This window comes from Sceloporus undulatus, chromosome 1 (assembly GCF_019175285.1).
Source record: "Sceloporus undulatus isolate JIND9_A2432 ecotype Alabama chromosome 1, SceUnd_v1.1, whole genome shotgun sequence".
NCBI lineage: Eukaryota > Metazoa > Chordata > Lepidosauria > Squamata > Phrynosomatidae > Sceloporus > Sceloporus undulatus.
The window spans coordinates 94,728,166-94,745,762 of NC_056522.1; the positions used below are offsets into that span (position 1 = coordinate 94,728,166).

General features: G+C 42.6%; 2 protein-coding genes across 5 annotated transcripts in view; both read left to right on the top strand.

Moving 5' to 3' along the window:
• HBS1L (HBS1 like translational GTPase) overlaps nucleotides 1-6,337 on the top strand; it is a 59,545-nt gene extending 53,208 nt beyond the window's left edge. For 2 of the 3 annotated variants that reach the window (XM_042479585.1, XM_042479577.1), the window contains one exon: nucleotides 1,926-2,076. In XM_042479585.1, the coding sequence (XP_042335519.1) occupies nucleotides 1,926-2,076 (151 nt within the window). Of the gene's footprint in view, nucleotides 1-1,925; nucleotides 2,077-5,682 lie in introns of those variants that run through there. The other variant, XM_042479568.1, reaches the window with a different exon arrangement.
• Nucleotides 6,338-10,373: 4,036 nt separating this feature from the next.
• ALDH8A1 (aldehyde dehydrogenase 8 family member A1) overlaps nucleotides 10,374-17,597 on the top strand; it is a 30,291-nt gene continuing 23,067 nt past the window's right edge. The window contains exon 1 of one of the 2 annotated variants that reach the window (XM_042479598.1): nucleotides 10,374-10,584. In XM_042479598.1, the coding sequence (XP_042335532.1) occupies nucleotides 10,447-10,584 (138 nt within the window). In that variant the 5' untranslated portion in view covers nucleotides 10,374-10,446. The remainder of the gene's footprint in view (nucleotides 10,585-17,597) is intronic. The other variant, XM_042479607.1, reaches the window with a different exon arrangement.

Genomic DNA, 17,597 nt, shown 5'->3' on the forward strand with positions numbered 1-17,597 from the left:
TCCCCGGTGTATCGGGGCCTCAGTGTGCAGAGCGGCAGCCGCTGAGGCCCTGATCCGCCGCTTTTCAGGCTGCGGGGAAGCAGCAAAACGCCGCTTCCCCGCAGCCTGAAAAGGGGTGTCCCTGGGGCTTCAAGCCCCAAGGACACCTCGCAGCGGCGGGGAGAAGAGAAAGGGGCCGCTTGGCCCCTTTCTCTTTTAGTCCACTGGGCGCAGCCATCTGAAGGCTGTGCCCAGCGGACTAAACCAGGAAGGAGCTCCAAAACGGAGCTCCCTCCTTGCTCCGTGTTCAGGGCACACTAAGCGCCCTGGCGCGGAGCCCGGACGTCACGTTCCACGCCCACCCCGTCTAGAGGCGGCGGGGCCGTGACATCCTCCTGGCGGCGTCTTATGAGAGCCGCCCCATTTAGTGCATGACGGCACGCATAGGGTTCCGCACCGCCCCCTTTGTAACCCTAGTGCGTGCCTGTCACGCACTAATAGTGCCTGTCTGTACCCGGCCATAGGATCTAGAGTTGGAAGAGACTGCATTATGTTTTCTTTAGTTGGAAACATGAAGAATACTCTAGATGAGGTTTACATTCCCCCTGAAAGACTGTATTTTTAGTTTTTGAGGTGCTTCTGGATCCATTGTTCCAAATGACAGTCCAGGTAGATGCAATGGCCAAGAGTATCAGCTTCTGCAGTTATACCAACTGTATACCTTTCTAGACTTGGAGGAACTAAAGATGGTAGTACATTGCATTCAAGGCTGGATGTCTGCAATGTGCTGTATGTTGGGTCACCTCTGTATCAAGTTCAGAAACTTGGTTCAAAACATGGCAGCCAAATTGATTACTGCCATATCTAAGAATGATCGTATTACACCAGTATTAAAATCAACTGGCTGCTAATGAGTTTCTGGGCAAACGTTGGCTGCTACCTTTAAAGCTCTGAAAGATTTGGCCCAAGTTACGTATCACTTTCTCTCATATAATCCACCCCGTATACTCATGTCCTCTAGGGGACATTTACTTCAGGACTAGGTTGTCATTTGTCACCCAGAGAACCTTTTCTTTGGCCACCCCCAGACTGTGTAATGAACTGCCAGAACAAATTCATCAGCTGGATGTCTGAATTTAAAACAGCGCTAAGACCAGTCTCTTCCAGGCCTGTCCAGATTATTTTTAAATTATAAATTTTCAAGTGTGAATTGATTGTTTTTAATATGCATTGGTTTTATATGCTTTTTAAAGTGATGATATAAGTTTTTAATAGGTGTTACACATTTTTAGCTGTTTGTTATATGTCCAGTTTTACACTTCTTACATTTGATTTTTCTGTTCAGGAATTGGTACATTTATGCAAACTGCACAACAACTTTTACTTTGAAAGTTGTGCAGTTTGCCTAAACACACAGATTATTGTACAGAAAAAGCCCTCCACATGTAATTTATCTCCACACACATTTTCTGTACAAAACCCAGACTTTTTGCACAGGGATTAGTGTATTTTGCACAAATCACACATTTTTCTGCCCCTGAAATTTTTTTTTTTTTTTTTTTGTGCAAGAAACTGCATGTATTTTTGCACAAATTAATGGTCCATGCAGAAAACTTAACATACCCATTGAGCGGGGGGAATTTTGCTGAAATTATTAATTCTTATGTGTGGGAATGAAATGAACATTTACATCCCTATTCTGTAGGCATTGAAAGCTAAATTGCACTGAATTATAGCAAAATTGATATAAACAGATTTGTCAATATTATACTTTTTAGGAAATGAAGGCAGCAATCTTTGTACATGTTGTACAGGAGGCATACACTAAATATTCAGCTTAAGACCTCTGTCTCCTCTCTCACATACACACATGCACATGACTTAGTTGCCCTTTCACAGTAGCACAATTCTGTGTGTATTTTTGATTTGTTTTTTTCTCCTTGTAGGTGTCTAACTAAAGGACAGAATGCTTTAATAGAACTGCAAACGCAAAGACCTGTTGCTCTGGAACTTTATAAAGACTTTAAGGAACTTGGAAGGTTCATGTTGCGTTATGGTGGATCCACTATAGCAGCAGGAGTTGTTGCCGAGGTATGAGATGCTTCCATAAGTATTTTTATAAATCCCAGTTATGAAATGTTGTGTTTATGTTTCAACAGCTTGTTTGTTTGTTTGCTTGCTTGTTTAAAAAAAAAACTCCACAAGTACAGACTACTAATAATGAACTAGTTCACTAGACTCTGGTTTTACCTTTTCTGATAATATTTTATCAAACATTTGAAATGAACTGTGGACACTTTTGGTCTTTCTTAAGGCAAGAATTTGTCAATGCCATTTTCTGTATATTGTCTTTCTGATTTGGCTTCAGGGTTTTACATTTTCCTGTTAAACTGATAATTTTCTGGTGGACCTTATTTGTTTGGCATGGCTTCTGCTTTGATTGGGGCTTGAATCTGTAGAAGTAGCTTGATTAGTGCAACACTCAAATGATTCAGTATCATTTTCCCACACGATTGTTTGTCTTGAAAATGAAGTGTCAGGTCATCCACTTCATGTAATACAGAAAATTACAAAAAGTAATTACCATATTTCAATTTTCCTAATCCACAACAAGCCACTTGAATGGAGTGTGTCTGAATCTGTATTGTAGGCTTCTTTAAGCATCTTAAAACATCAGTGTGGAGAAAGTTAAAGTGATGTTCGTACTTCAGAAGGAACTGTTGTGTAAAATAGATGTGGGTGAAAGGATATGGGTTTCGAGTGGCAGTTTTTCAAGTGGCAGGGTGACATGAGAGTTGTGTTCATGAATGAAGATAGTGTGGAACTGGATTCAGACCTGCTGGAATCTTTGACTTCAGCAGCATTTTAGCTAGCTGGAGAAATAGCTGCATGAAGTAGTGTGTCAGTGCACCAAAGTGCTTTGCTTAGCTAAGTGTTTAGTCAGATCCCTGTGCTTAAAAATTAATTAAGGGATGTGACCCTTTTATTCATTGTCCTGTTGCTATTACATGATTCAGAACTAATATAAGAACATTAGGAGAGTCTTGCTGGGTGAGACTAAAGAGCCAATCAGTTCAGCATCATGCGTCTAAACACTGACTGGCCGGATGCTTGAAGATATTGTCAATGCAACTGCTGGGGTCCAACAACCATTGTCAGCAACTCAAAGAAGTCCTGGGGTTAAATCAGACCTTTGTAGCAGAGCTAACAATTTAGAAGCTGAAGCGTGGCTCCAAAAGCCGTTGAGATAACAGCAACTGGATGTCTTCCAGGAACTGAAGCAATGCAGGAACCTTCGGGGACACTCAGCAAAGCGATGCAAGACTTCTACTGATAAACCACCAGAGAAGACAAAGTCTCCCGAAGTGCTCTTTATTCACAGTGCTATAATACAAATACAGACCTCTAAAACTCCAAACCATACCAAACCAACTCCTACTACAAACCCACAAACTATCACTTGCAACCCCTGGGTTTATATAGACTCCAGACCATGTGGTCTCCCAAACCCAATGAGTTCCTGTGTGTAACCATGTCATGTGTCCCCTGTGCAATCCAGCCAGGTGGTTTCATCATCCATGGCTACATGCACCTAGACACTAAAGTGTCCTTGAGCCAATGAGCATCAGCTGTGCTAATCAACCTTGTTCTTCTGCTGAATGCTCATGGCCAAACACATACACATCAAGCATTTCCCTGTGTGCTGTGTTTTAACCCTTCAAATCCCTGACAGATATGCCATGAAAGCTGCAACTTTCCCCTTACTGTCCCCATCCCAGTGCAGTTAGTATTCAGAGGACTACTGCTTCTGAACCCGCAGCTCCCACTTATGAACATGACTAATGGCAATTGGGAGACTTGCCCTCCATGAATAAATCTGTCAAAACAAACAAGATCAAATAAATAAAGAAACAAAACAAAATCTGGGAGTTGCACCTTTACTACATGTCCCACAATCCCCCTGAGGATGTTGGGGAGAGGTATTCAAGAAACTTGCATTCATTCATTCATTCATTCATTCTTTTATACCCTGCTCTTGTTCCAGAGCAGCTTACAAATTGTTAATTGGACAGTTCCTTGCTCTCAGGCTTACAGTAAAAAAAAAAGAAAAAAAAAGACATGACACAAAAGGAGAAGGGAATGGCAATGTGGAAGCTGAAAGTCCAGAAATGGGTTCTGGGCTATTAATCCTGTTTTAAAACAACATGAAGTCATCCATCATCATACTTTGTGGCAACAGTGTGACATGCATGTGTAAATGACTTAGCATCTTTTTTTCTGAATTTACTGCTTCCAAGATGTTGTATTACATAAGAGACATCTCTACCAACTGACTCAGCAACATCCATAATTTAACTAACCTGTACCTGCCTCAGCTTTCTTTTTTCTAAAACAAATGCCCCCCTAAAACTTAAGAGCTTTTTGGAAATAAATTGAAATCTCTTGCTATTTTACTTGTGCTTTCTTTAGCTTTGTAATGTTTTTAGATGAATTAGGGTGTCCAGAGTTCAACTTACTATTGTGAATTTGTGTTACTACAGTGTGCCCGTGCCATACAGTGCGCCCACATTATACACTGCTTTCAACATACGCTGAAAGCAGCGTTGCTTCTTCTGCCGCTGTGTGCTGTGCGCCGCCACTAGCACAAACCCTGTTACTTTCAATGGGGCTAAAGCATACTCGTTTTTTGTTTTACGTGGGAGGGAGGCCCGGAACGGATCCCCCGCGTAAAACAAGGGCGCACTATATATTGGCTGACATTGAAGACTTATTTTCTAATGAAGCTCACTGTCATAAATAATTTGGTGTCATCAACAAACTTAACCATCTTAGTTGTCACTCTAACTCTAGGTCCTTTGTGCATGAATTAAACAGAATTTGCTCACAAATTGTTACCTTTTACAAGCATATGAAACTATACTGAGGTAAACCATTGGTTTATCTAGTCCAATCAGTCACTTTATTTACTGGGACTCAGGGTGTATCCATACTGCAGAAATAAAGCAGTTTGACACCATTTTAACTGCCATGACTCTGCTGTGCAGAATCCTGAGATGTGTAGTTTGTTGAGGCACCAAAACACTCGGGCAGAGAAATCTAAATTGTAAAATTGCAAATCCCAGGATTCCACAGGATGGAGCCATGGCAGATAAAGTGATGACAAATTGCTTCATTGCTGCAGTGTGGAGGAGCAATCAGTCTTCAGAGTCCTCTCTGAGGTCTCAGGAAGAGAGGTCTTTGGAGCAAAAACATTTTATAAATCAATGATATACAAGCTTTCCTTCCCTCCCTCCCTCCTTTTTATTCTTTTCTATTTCCTTTTTGTAGCTTTTTCCATTTCTTTTACTCCTTACCTTTCTCTTCTAAAAATATTGTAACAAACAAATGTTATAGCTCTGTAGCGAGCAGAGAAGTCCCAGGTTGGGTGGCTTCGAAGGAGGTGACCACCTTTCCTTTCCTATCCAGAGTGACTTTGGACCCTAATCCCAATGAAGGCTGATAGGGGGCCCTAGGTTGAGGTGGAGTGGGACTCTTGGTGCACTAGTACCTCCCAACCTGCTAAGCATTTTGGAGGTGTGGGTGCATGGGTAAATGCTCCCTTGGTTCTGATTCTGGGTTGCAGGCTAGTAAATTTTGAGAATTAAACAAACAAAATGTGTGTATGCAATATCTTTTCAAATGGTGTTTTGTGTTTTATTTTAGATTAAAGAATGATAACTGTGCCAGGACTTCTACAATCCAGCCAAATGGGAATTTTTTTTTTTTTTGTTCAAATGCTTATTTGATGAATACATATCAGCTGAAGGAACAGACAGTTACATTTTTAAGAAGAAAAAAACACAAGATGGGGTGTTCTGAAAACACTTTGAAGCCCTTGTTGCTGCGGAACTGTATGCCAATGCAGAAATACTCATTGCACTTTCTCATTGCACAAGATCCACTATACCCCCTTCTAAAACTTCACCCCATCAGTAGCTCTAGCAGACTTCTTCCGAAAAGTTAATAAGAATGATGTATTAAAACATGATGAATCATCATGGGGAAAAAGTGTGTTACTTCCAGCCTTAAACCTTGTTTACAATTTTTCTGAGAGTTGCTTCTTTGCTATACATTATTAATTACATAAAATACTTCAATTGGGTTAAAATTGTTCTCAGTTTTATACAAATACATTTTGAAAGATCCCTGTTTCCTTCTCGTTCAGAAAACATTATGCAAAGCTGCATCTGGAAACTTAATTTCTTCCCTTCCCAATTTTATTTAAAAACTTGTTTGTGTAGACAGAATTTGTCAAATAACAGCTAATTTTATTTTTTAAATTGTAGAAGTATAATAAAATAGTGATCTGAGCATAACATTGGTTTCTGTTTATGGTGTCTTTCATAAATAAAAAAGTTTTGACTTGAAGGGAACGGCTGGTTACATGGGACTGAGAACTTGTCCTTCTCCCAGTATTGTGTGCACTTCAGTGGGTACCACCTGTATCTCAAGGTTATAAACACTTTATATATATTATGAATATTAACAGCTATTTCTTAATACTTTCCATTATGTGTATCATCTTCAAAAGTAAATATATAAGTTAAGTTGAGAGAGTTGATCCTTTGTTTATATGGAATCATGTAAAGTTAAGACTCCAGAAATAGCTTGAGTTCACAAACCTCCCCTTTTTTTCAGGCACTGTTGCTCATTGGTATTTAAAAGCCTTGGCATTTAAAATGTAAGAAAAATGTTGTCCTAATTCTAGATACTATGGATGTAGTCCCAGTGAAGGTTAGACACTCCTTGGTTCAGTTTACTTGTTTGCTTTTGAGATGAAAATATCCTCATCTGGTCACTACTTAGATATGCTGAGTATGAAATTTCATACACCATTGAGGAAATAGTGGTCAGAGGAAATAGCCATATTATGATCCATTTGAAGGATTACAAGTTATTTTCTATTGAAGAGATAATAAATTAACTGCATCCAGAATTTGTCCTTTGAGAAAACATATGGGAGCATTACATAATGCATGAAGAAGCAAAAGGAATGATAGGTGTATGCATTTCTTAGTGTGTGCAACAAGAATATGTGTAGTTGTTCACTTGGTTCACTTTTTAACCAAACACATGTTAACCACACACAGCTTTCTTTTCTAAAATGTGTTGGTATTAGTGGACTGTACTAATGGACTGATACCCTACTTGTAAAAGAGGAGGCTTGGGATGTCCTAAGTGGCTTGTCACTTGCTAGCAGTCTGAAGAAGTGGTGCGTTACTTATGCATATACTGATTGATTACACAGCTGTTTCCTTTCTAGAATATGACAAATACATTACACTATAAGCAATGTACATAGTAAACTTTAAAAAATACTTTAAAAAAACCCCAACAAACACGGTAAAGTGTTATATTACATGATATCCCTAGCTCGTATAAGTCTAGCTCAGAGATGGAAGGAGGATTCAATCCCGACGAAAGAAGACTGGTTAATGAAGCTGTATGAGGGTATAGAAATGGATAAACTCACCCAAAAGTTGAGGAACGATATGGAGGATAAATTTGTCGATGAATGGAGTAAGCTCATAACTTTTTTTGAATCTACATGGGGGAATATTGCCGTCCTCAATGTAAAATAAAACTCTGGATTTCCTTGTTGTAGGCAAACCTTGAGATTACAGATACGTGAACTAAGAAAGTACAAACATTCACTTATCTGACTGTATTAGAGAGGAAGCTTGGAAGGTTTTTTTTTTGGGGGGGGGGGGGGGGGGGGAGGGTTAGATAGGAGTAGAATTAGAAGAAACAAGAACTATCTAAGTAGATTGTGAACAAGAATATGACAAGAAGAATAGATAGAAGAAGAGATTGAGTTGAGTTAAGAAGATTATGTTGGATAAGTACTTTAGAAATAACCGATATTTGGTAACATAATTAGTATGATATGTACTCTCTGTTAAGACTAATTTCCATGTAATTTATTCTTCTTCCTATTCGTTTCAGAAGATGTTTCTTTTCTTTTTTCCATAGGTTTTTATTGAATGTATGTTTATTGTATTTTTAATAAAGATAAAATTTAAAAAAAACTACAATCAAAAAACCTAGCAAGATTTGTTGTTTATTGTGGCACCAGAGCTCTCCAACAGAGAAGGCTAAATGTCTCACAAATCTACAGTTCCAGAATTCCCTAGCATTGAGTCAGGGCCATTAAAGCGGTCTCAAGATGGATTATTTCTGCAGTGTGTTTTGGATCATAGTCTTCATTGCACTTCCTTTCTTAGACACCATCTGTTTTAAGAGGTACTGGTTCATGTTCCATCCCTTTGGGGACTAACAGAATTGGACACTGCTGTTTCATGAGAAATGAAGTATGATGATGTTACATGGTGATTCTGCACTCAGGTGTGTCAGCTGATTAAAAAGAGTACAATAATTTACGTACTCTTCTATTAATAATAATAATAATAATAATAATAATAATAATTAATAATAGGTTTTATTTATATACCGCCCAATCACTGGGAATCCGAGCGGTTTACAATAGAGGGGATAATAGACAGTTCCCTACCCACAGGCTTACAATCTAAAAGACACGACACAAAAGGAGAAGGGAATGCTGAGGGGGGGGAGGGAATCAGGTCCAGCATTCTTCTCTCCCTCTGAGGCCTGGACCAAGGCAGATGGACCGGAGGGAGGGCTCTTCTTCTTCAGGCTAACCTGATGGTACTGGGCCAGCCTTCTCTCTCCCTCAGAGGCTGAACGATGACAGTTAGGGAGGGAGGAGCCTCTTTCTTCAGGCTAGCCCCTGATGGAACTGGGCCAGCCTACTCTCTCCCTCAGAAGCCGAACGATGACAGTTAGGGAGGGAGGAGCCTCCTTCTTCAGGCCAGCCCCTGATGGTTCTGGGCCAGCCTTCTCTCTCCCTCAGAGGCCGAACGATGACAGTTAGGGAGGGAGGCAAACTTACCAGTGTGACATGACAAATGAAGCAAGAGGAAATAAAAGTAACGGGTTTAAATTGTTTGTTTGCACTACTTGGTTTTGAAACACTGAGCGATTAATGTAATGTACTGACAGAAAAAAAATGAAAGTCTAGTGCAGGGGTAGGCAACCTTTTTGAGCCGGGGGCCGGGTTGCTGTCCCTCAGACAACTGGGGGGCTGAAGCCAAAAAATAAATAATTAAATAATTTCTTTTTAAAATTAATTAAATAAATAAACCAGGATAAATATAGGACAAAATTTTCAAATGGAGGACACATAAAAAAATTTGCTGATTTTTTAAAAATGTTAATATAAATGCATGTTTCGGAGGCTTCTATAGACAATTGCCCCCTTGCCCGCCGCTTGTTCCCCTTGCCTGCTGCTTGCCCCCCTTGCCTGCCTCCTCCTGATAGGCCAAAGGCTCCGGCGGCAATCGGCGGCAGGACCAGGCGGGGGCCGGTCCCAAGGCCTTGCCGGGCCGCATCCGGCCCGCGGGCCGCAGGTTGCCTACCCCTGGTCTAGTGCTAGGCATTATAGCATTATGATTCCACTTGAACAGCCTTGGTTGCATCTCATGGAATTGTGAGGTTTGTGGTTTGGTGAAATACTAGCATTGTCTAGTAGAAAATCATAAACAACACTCCCTAAACTGCAAATTCCATAGGATGCCACCTTGAATTTAAAGTGGAATACAGTGCTGTCAACTGTGCAGTTTGAAAGGGCCCCAAATTGCTGGTGAGTCCAGAAACAAATTCTTCCAGGAATTATTGAAAGATGGAGTCCTTCAACACTGCACATTTATAGCAATATGATTCCATTTGAAGTACCCTGGCAACATTTTGTGGAATCATGTTGTTTTTAGTTTGGAATGACACTAGAGCTTTGAGAATTCTAAATGCCTAAAATAGCAATCATAGGATTTCATGAGACTTGACTTGAAAGTATCTTCCAAGGACTTGAGACTGGACTTGAGACTTGGAGTAAAAGCCCTTGTGCTTCCTTCTGCTAAGTCTTTTTGCTCATCTGTGGTGTCCTTTCTCTCTCTTAGGCCCCAGTTCTGCTCTTTTATGCAGCATGGACAGTCTGGCTTTATCTTTAATATTTTTAATAAAGAATTTTACATATTAATTATTTTATGTGAAATGCACTTATTTTACAGTGGCTGCAAAAAACAAAAGGCACACAGTGGTACTACCAAGAGAGACCAAAACATGCAATACAGTCGGGTCTCCAGTCCCCTTCCAAACAACCAGACCTCGGTAATTTCTATGGCCTTCCCCCATATCATCCTGGTCTTTGTGAAGTTAAAAATAATATGCTGAAAACTTTTATTCTAGGACTTCTGTTATCAGTTCGTTTGAACCAGGCTACAGCAATTTCCCACTTGAATCTGGTTAATGATATTTTTACAAGGAGGGGAGGAGTTCAAGCTCACACAGATAAGTCCGCGTTGTAAACTGGAAGCTTAAAGAGGACACTTAAGTGATGCAAACTGAGTGACAATGGACACTTTGCAGGCTCACTTGGTTTTGGAGAACTACATTGGCGGCCAGTTTGTTCCTTCCTCCTCCTATTTAGATTCTTATGACCCATCCACAGGAGAAGTATATTGTAAGGTGGCAGACAGTGGTCAAGAAGAGGTGAGTTCTTCAATAGATTTAAATTCAACTTCTGGCTCCACCCCCATGCCTACACAATGACTATAAAGAAATATTAGTTATTGTTTGCAATCAGTTTTAAATTTAATGTTTTGTTTTTTTAAAAGGGAAGGGAATTTTATCAGTCTATAAAATCACATGTTTTTTCTGCAGTGTAAGTAAGCAACTTTATCAGAAAGTCGGTGGCAATGGTTAATGTAATGGTCCTGGTGTGAAATTTTAAAATTTTAGATGCATGTTGTATTTTTCTACTAGATCTACAGTACTTTAGTGGAACATGTCTTCCTTCATCATCTCTCTTTACATACAGCTCCCAAATGGCTTGGAAAAGTTACTTTAGGAGCTTCCAGATTCTGGAAATTTTAGTCCAGATTGTAGTTTTTCCAGACTCTGTGGACTTGGGTCCATTGGCAAAGCAAAATGTAAAACTGGCCAGTAATTTAACCCATAATGAGCTGAGTTGTGTACCTAATTCCATAAACACATACTTAAAAGGAGTTTTTAAAAAAATCTCTGGTGTATAGGTTATGACTGCAGTTGCAAGTGTAATGTCACTGTCTAGATAGATTTTTGCAGTTCGAACTTTAAACTGTAGTATTGAACTTCAGTTGGTCAAATATTTGCTAAGCACAGATAATAGTGGTTGAAGTGTAACCACTGGCTTTGCTAAAGTTTAAACTTGCTCCTTGGAGACTTCCTGGGCTTAAAGTATGTTTCTGTATGTTAAAAAAAGTTGGTTGTATACTGGATACAGAGAAAGCATGTTTATAGTGTGTGAGTGCATGCTTAAGTCAACCCTGTGGTCAGTGGAACAGGTGTGAAGGGAAACTTAGAGCTTCTTGGCTAAAATATGTAGACAAAAACTGAATTTAGGTTATTTTACGTACTATTCCAATCATATACAGACATTCCTCAGCTAACAAAGGCTGCATTCAAACGGCAGAAATAATCCAGGTTGACAAACACGGCTCATTCCCACTTACATTTAAAACAATTTGGGATTCACCTTTGCTTCATGTTGGTAAAGCGATTCCAAAAGATCTGTCGTTCCCACTATGAAAGCAGATCTTTTCTGTAAGCAGATTTTTTCTGCTTCTTTTTTTGGCATGATTGTCATCCCCACTAGTTCGTGCCGCTTCAAAATGTATGTCGATCATCTGTGCGTCATCAGTGATGTAAGCGGCAGCCTGGGCGGCTCGGCTTGGAAACTATAGAATGTTTTTTTTAGGTTGATCGAAAAATCGGTGCATTGGTATTGCAACTGCAAGTAGGACAGGCATGGCAGGGGGGATAAAGACCCCCATGGGTCTCTTCTGGACCCCTGCCGTGCCTAGAACACCCGATCCAAGCATGGCAGGGGCCTGGAGGGGACCCGCGGGGGTCTTTCTCCCCTGCCGTGCCTGGATCACCCGATCCAAGCATGGCAGGGGCCTGGAAGGGACCCGTGGGGGTCTTTCTCCCTTGCCGTGCCTGGATCACCCAATCATAGAATCATAGAATCATAGAATCATAGAGTTGGAAGAGACCGCAAGGGCCATCCAGTCCAACCCCCTGCCATGCAGGAAATCCAGATCAAAGCATCGTCGACAGATGGCCATCCAGCCTCTGTTTGAAGACCTCCAAGGAGGGAGACTCCACTACACTCCGAGGAAGTGTGTTCCACTGTCGAACAGCCCTTACTGTCAGGAAATTCCTCCTAATGTTGAGGTGGAATCTCTTTTCCTGTAGCTTGCATCCATTGCTCCGGGTCCTAGTCTCTGGAGCAGCAGAAAACAAGTTTGCTCCCTCCTCAATATGACATCCCTTCAAGTATTTAAATAGGGCTATCATATCACCTCTTAACCTTCTCTTCTCCAGGCTAAACATCCCCAGCTCCCTGAGTCGTTCCTCATAGGGCAAGGTTTCCAGACCTTTCACCATTTTAGTCGCCCTCCTTTGGACACGCTCCAGTTTCTCAATGTCCTTTTTGAATTGTGGCGCCCAGAACTGGACACAATATTCCAGGTGGGGCCTGACCAGAGCAGAATATAGTGGCACTATTACTTCCCTGGATCTAGATACGATACTTCTTGATGCAGCCTAAAATCGCATTGGCCTTGTTAGCTGCCGCATCACACTGTTGACTCATGTTCAACTTGTGGTCTACTTGGACTCCTAGATCCCTTTCACATGTTGTCTCCTTAAGCCAGGTGTCTCCCATCCTATATCTGTGCATTTCATTTTTTCGCCCTAAGTGCAGTACCTTACATTTCTCCCTGTTGAAGTTCATTCTGTTAGCTCTGGCCCAGCTTTCTAGTCTATTCAGGTCATTTTGAATTTTGATCCTGTCCTCTGGAGTATTAGCTATTCCTCCTACTTTAGTGTCATCTGCAAATTTGATAAGTATTCCCCCAATTTTTTCCTCCAAGTCATTGATAAAGATGTTGAATAGCACTGGGCCCAGGACAGAGCCCTGTGGGACCCCACTGGTTACTTCTCTCCAGGATGAAAAGGTGCCATTGTTGAGCACCCTTTGGGTTCGGCCGGTCAACCAATTACAAATCCACTTAACAGTTGCCTTGTCCAGCCCACATTTTACAAGCTTGTTTGTGAGAATGTCATGGGGAACCCTGTCAAAGGCCTTACTGAAATCAAGATATACTATATCCACAGCATTCCCTTCATCTACCAAGCTGGTAATTTTATCAAAGAAAGAGATTAGATTTGTCTGGCATGACTTGTTTCTCTGAAACCCATGTTGACTTTTTGTGATTATGGCATTGCCTTCTAGATGTTCACAGACTCTCTGTTTAATGATCTGCTCCAGAATCTTTCCTAGTACTGATGTCAGACTAACTGGACGATAATTGTTGGGATCCTCTTTTTTCCCCTTTTTGAAGATGGGGACAACGTTTGCCCTCCGCCAGTCGGCTGGGATCTCTCCTGTTTTCCAGGAGTTTTCAAAGATTATTGCCAATGGCTCCGATATTACATTAGCCAGTTCTTTTAATACCCTTGGATGTAGCTCATCTGGTCCTGGAGACTTAAATTCATTTAGGTTAAACAGGTATTCCTGTACTATCTCTTTACTTATTTTGTGCTGAAATTCCCCTATTCTGTCCTCTGCTCCATTATCCTCAGATTGAGCACCCTTTGCCTTTTCTGAGAAGACTGAGGCAAAGAAAGTGTTGAGTAATTCTGCCTTTTCTCTGTCCTCTGTTAGCATTTTGCCATCTTCTCCACACAGTGGCCCTACCGTTTCCTTCTTCTTCCTTTTGCTGCGGACATATCCAAAAAAGCCCTTTTTGTTGTTCTTAACCTCTCTAGCAAGCCTGAGTTCATTCTGTGCTTTGGCTTTTCTTACCTTATCTCTACACTTGCTAGCTATTTGTTTGAATTCCTCTTTGGTGATTTCCTCATTTTTCCATTTCTTATACATGTTCCGTTTAAAATTTAGCTGAGTTGAAAGTTCCTTGGTCATCCATCCTGGGTTCTTGCGACATCTTGCAACCATGGCAGTGGCCTGGAGGGGACCCACGGGGGTCTTTGTCCCCTGCCGTGCCTGGATCACCTGATCCAAGCATGGCAGGGGCCTGGAGGGGACCCGCGGGGGTCTTTCTCCCCTGCCATGCCTGGATCACACGATCCAAGCATGGCAGGGGCCTGGAGGGGACCCACGGGGGTCTTTCTTCTTTGTGGTCTCTGCGAATCATACAAATGGGTTGTACTGCGTCTGCGCAGTGCCTTTCGGAAACTTCTAGAATCACTAGGCAAAGTACACTTTGCAACATATAGAAACTTTTTGGCGGTAGCTCCACCCATCCCTTATAAAGCTCCTGGTTTCCCGCTCTTTCTCCAGTTCCCTTTTTCCGCCACGTGTGTTGCCTTAGGGAACTTTGCTCTTTAGATCTCAGAATCACTATAGAACTGACCATTGGACTGTTTTTGACCATTCTCCCGTTTGACCCTTGGCTTGGCTTTTCTCTCGATACGTAATACTGATCTCGGACTTCCTTTGACTACTCTCTCGCCTTATCCTTCGGCTTGGCAATCTCCGTGACGCGTTACTGACCTTGGACTCTTTGACCACGATTCGTAAGTCGCTATGCCCCTGGTCCCCTTTAAGAAGTGCTCCGTTTGTGGGGGGGAAATTCCTGGCCAAGACCCGCATTCTGCCTGTCTTCTTTGCTTGGGAGAGACTCACATTCCAGCGGCCTGCGCCCTGTGCAAATCTCTCACCCCTCAAGCCAGAAAGAATCGGGAGACACGTTTGAAGGCCGCTATATATAACAAGGTCTTCACCGCAGGCGCGATGGCCTCCTCAGCCGCAAGAACCTCGTCTCCGGCGACTCCGGCGACCCTGCTGACCACTGTCGACTTGTCGACCCAGTCCCTCCCGACCGAGCCTGCACCTCATTCCATCTCGCCAGAGCCTGCGCCGACTCCTCATGAGAAGGAGATTGGGCCTGACAAACCCTCGGAAAAGGCTCCTTGTGCGTCCAAGAGGGATAAAAAGAAGAAGGCATCTGGTGCCAAGGATGGTCCCTCGTCTCAAATGGACTCGAGCTCCCAGAAGGGTTCTGCCTCGAGATCCTCATCCATGAAGGTCTCGGCCTCAACAGGCACTGCACCTTCGACTTCAAAGAGGACCCACACCCTCTCGCCCGAAAATCAGCATTCAGCTTCCAAAAGCCACCGAACCGACCGCCAAGAGCCTCACTCGGCTTCCAAGCTCAGAGACTCCTCTCGGGACCAGGACTGGGCGACTTCTGAGCGGGTGCATTCAGCCCCACGCCCCATGCCTAAGGGCCCTGCTAAGGACCTCGTGCGCCACACCGAGGCCCGTCAGTCCCTATCGACCTCAACGAGTCGTTCTCCAACCAAGAAGCAGCCTCTCCCGACGTTCCGTCATCTTGCGGAGGATACCATCGAACTTCTGCCCGACCCAGCCTCCCTGGCGAGTTTGCTCGACGACCGCCGCTCACCAACCCCGATGCCAAGAATGATTGTTCATCGAGCCCAAGTCCACCATGTTGCCTCCCCGTCTCCTCGACAAGAACCGGAGCCTGACTACTTTTATGATAGCGAGACTGACAGGTACTACATGGCTGTCTCCCACGAATCCATCAGGACACGTTTTGGCCTGCCTGTTGCTCCGCGACCACAAATGTCCACCAAATCGTCCGCACCCTCCAAGCCCCGGATCACCATCCCGGCAGCTCCCCAGAATGTCAACGTCGGGGCGGATCTTGACATTGTGGATCTACTGGAGTCAGATGAGGAAGGGTCACATCGCGCCCAGCACCGTTCACGACGTGACTCGGAATCTTCCCTCGAGATGGACTATCAGCCCTCGCACCAGGACTTTGTCTAGCCCGGTACAGTCTCTCCATCGGACGACGTCCGGACCTTCATAGCATTCAACCATAGCAGTTAAAGTGATGTCAAATGGATTATTTTTGCAGTATGGATGCAGCCTAAGAGTGCACTTGTGATGTTTGGAAGCCTTTCTTCATTACAAAGTAAATGCATTAAACACTACTAAATACATACTTGGAGAGATGTTGCTAGCAATAAATATTATTGAAAGAGTTGTAAGTGCTTCCTGCCTCTTCCCCTTGCAATGATCCTAGTGCATGATATTTTACAATCTAAAATACAAATAGAGGGATAAAAAAGAAACCAAAATGCAAATTTAAGTTGGACCCACACAGCAATAGTGTTAAGATATGTGCAGGTAAAGACCTTTGCTGATATTGTTGCTACTGAAGCCTTCATCATAAATGAGTGAGAAATTGTGTCACTCTTATGATAGCTTGGGAAGTAACTCATTAAAAAATCTAATGATTTCTAGCAAATATAACATGAGATACTTTTTGTGGTCTCTCTGCATCATACATATGGATTCTGCACCTGTATAGAGCGATTTTTAGTAGGATGCCCACTCCACCATAATTGCAAAGTGGGGTATTCAACATTTTTATCAATGACTTGGGCCCAATACAGATGACCAAAAGCACCATCCTGGGGCCAATTTTAGGGCTCCGGAGGGTTGGGCAGCCATATGCACCCAGCCCTTCTAGCGGAGCCCATACGCTATCTTGCTGGTGCCCCACCCACATGGGGCACACAACAATGATGCACGGGCGTCCATGCACCCAAACAGCACTTGCGGGAAGCAGTGGCATCAACGCGCATCATTAAGCAGCCTCTTTTTAGGGCACAAGGCACTGCTGCGCTGTGGGTTGGCACAGCGCCAATGAGGGGCAAAATTGAACACCATGGAGCTGCCCATCTGTATCATGCTTATCAAATTTGCAGATGACACCAAACTGAAAGATGTTGACAATCTGGAACGCATCTAGAGAATGACACTTAAAATGGTGAAAGGTCTGGAAACCATGCTTTATAGGAGCTGGATATGTTTGGTCTGGAGCAGAGAAGGTTCAGAAGTGATATGATAGCGATGTGTAAATATTTGAAGGGGTGTCATATTGAAGATGGAGCAAACTTTTTTTCTGCTGCTCCAGAGATTGGGACATGGAGCAATGGATTTAAACTACAGGAAAAAAGATACCACCTAGGAAGAACTTCCTGATTGTAAGAGCTGTTCAACAGTGAAATACACTGGGTCTGGTGGACTCTTCTTCTTTGCAGGTTTTTAAACATTCTAGATGGTCATCTGTTGGGAGAACTTTGTGTATTCCTGCATGACAGGGAGTTGACCTGGTTGGACTGGATGGCCCTTGGGGTCTCTTCCAACTCTATGACTCTACTGATTTTTCTTCTCTGCTATTACCATAGCAACATAATTGGGAGCATCCTCCATTTCGTTAGGCAGCATGAAAATGGGAGCTGAAGTCTCTCTGCTTGTTTTTCTTTATTTCCCAGTCATTCTTTCTGTTAGGCATTGTTCATTTCCTTGCATTCATTTTTGCCTTTAGTTGTTATCCAGTTGGGTGAAGGCTTCTGGGTTTTGAAGGCCTCTTTTATTAGGAAGTGTTCCAATGTGGGAG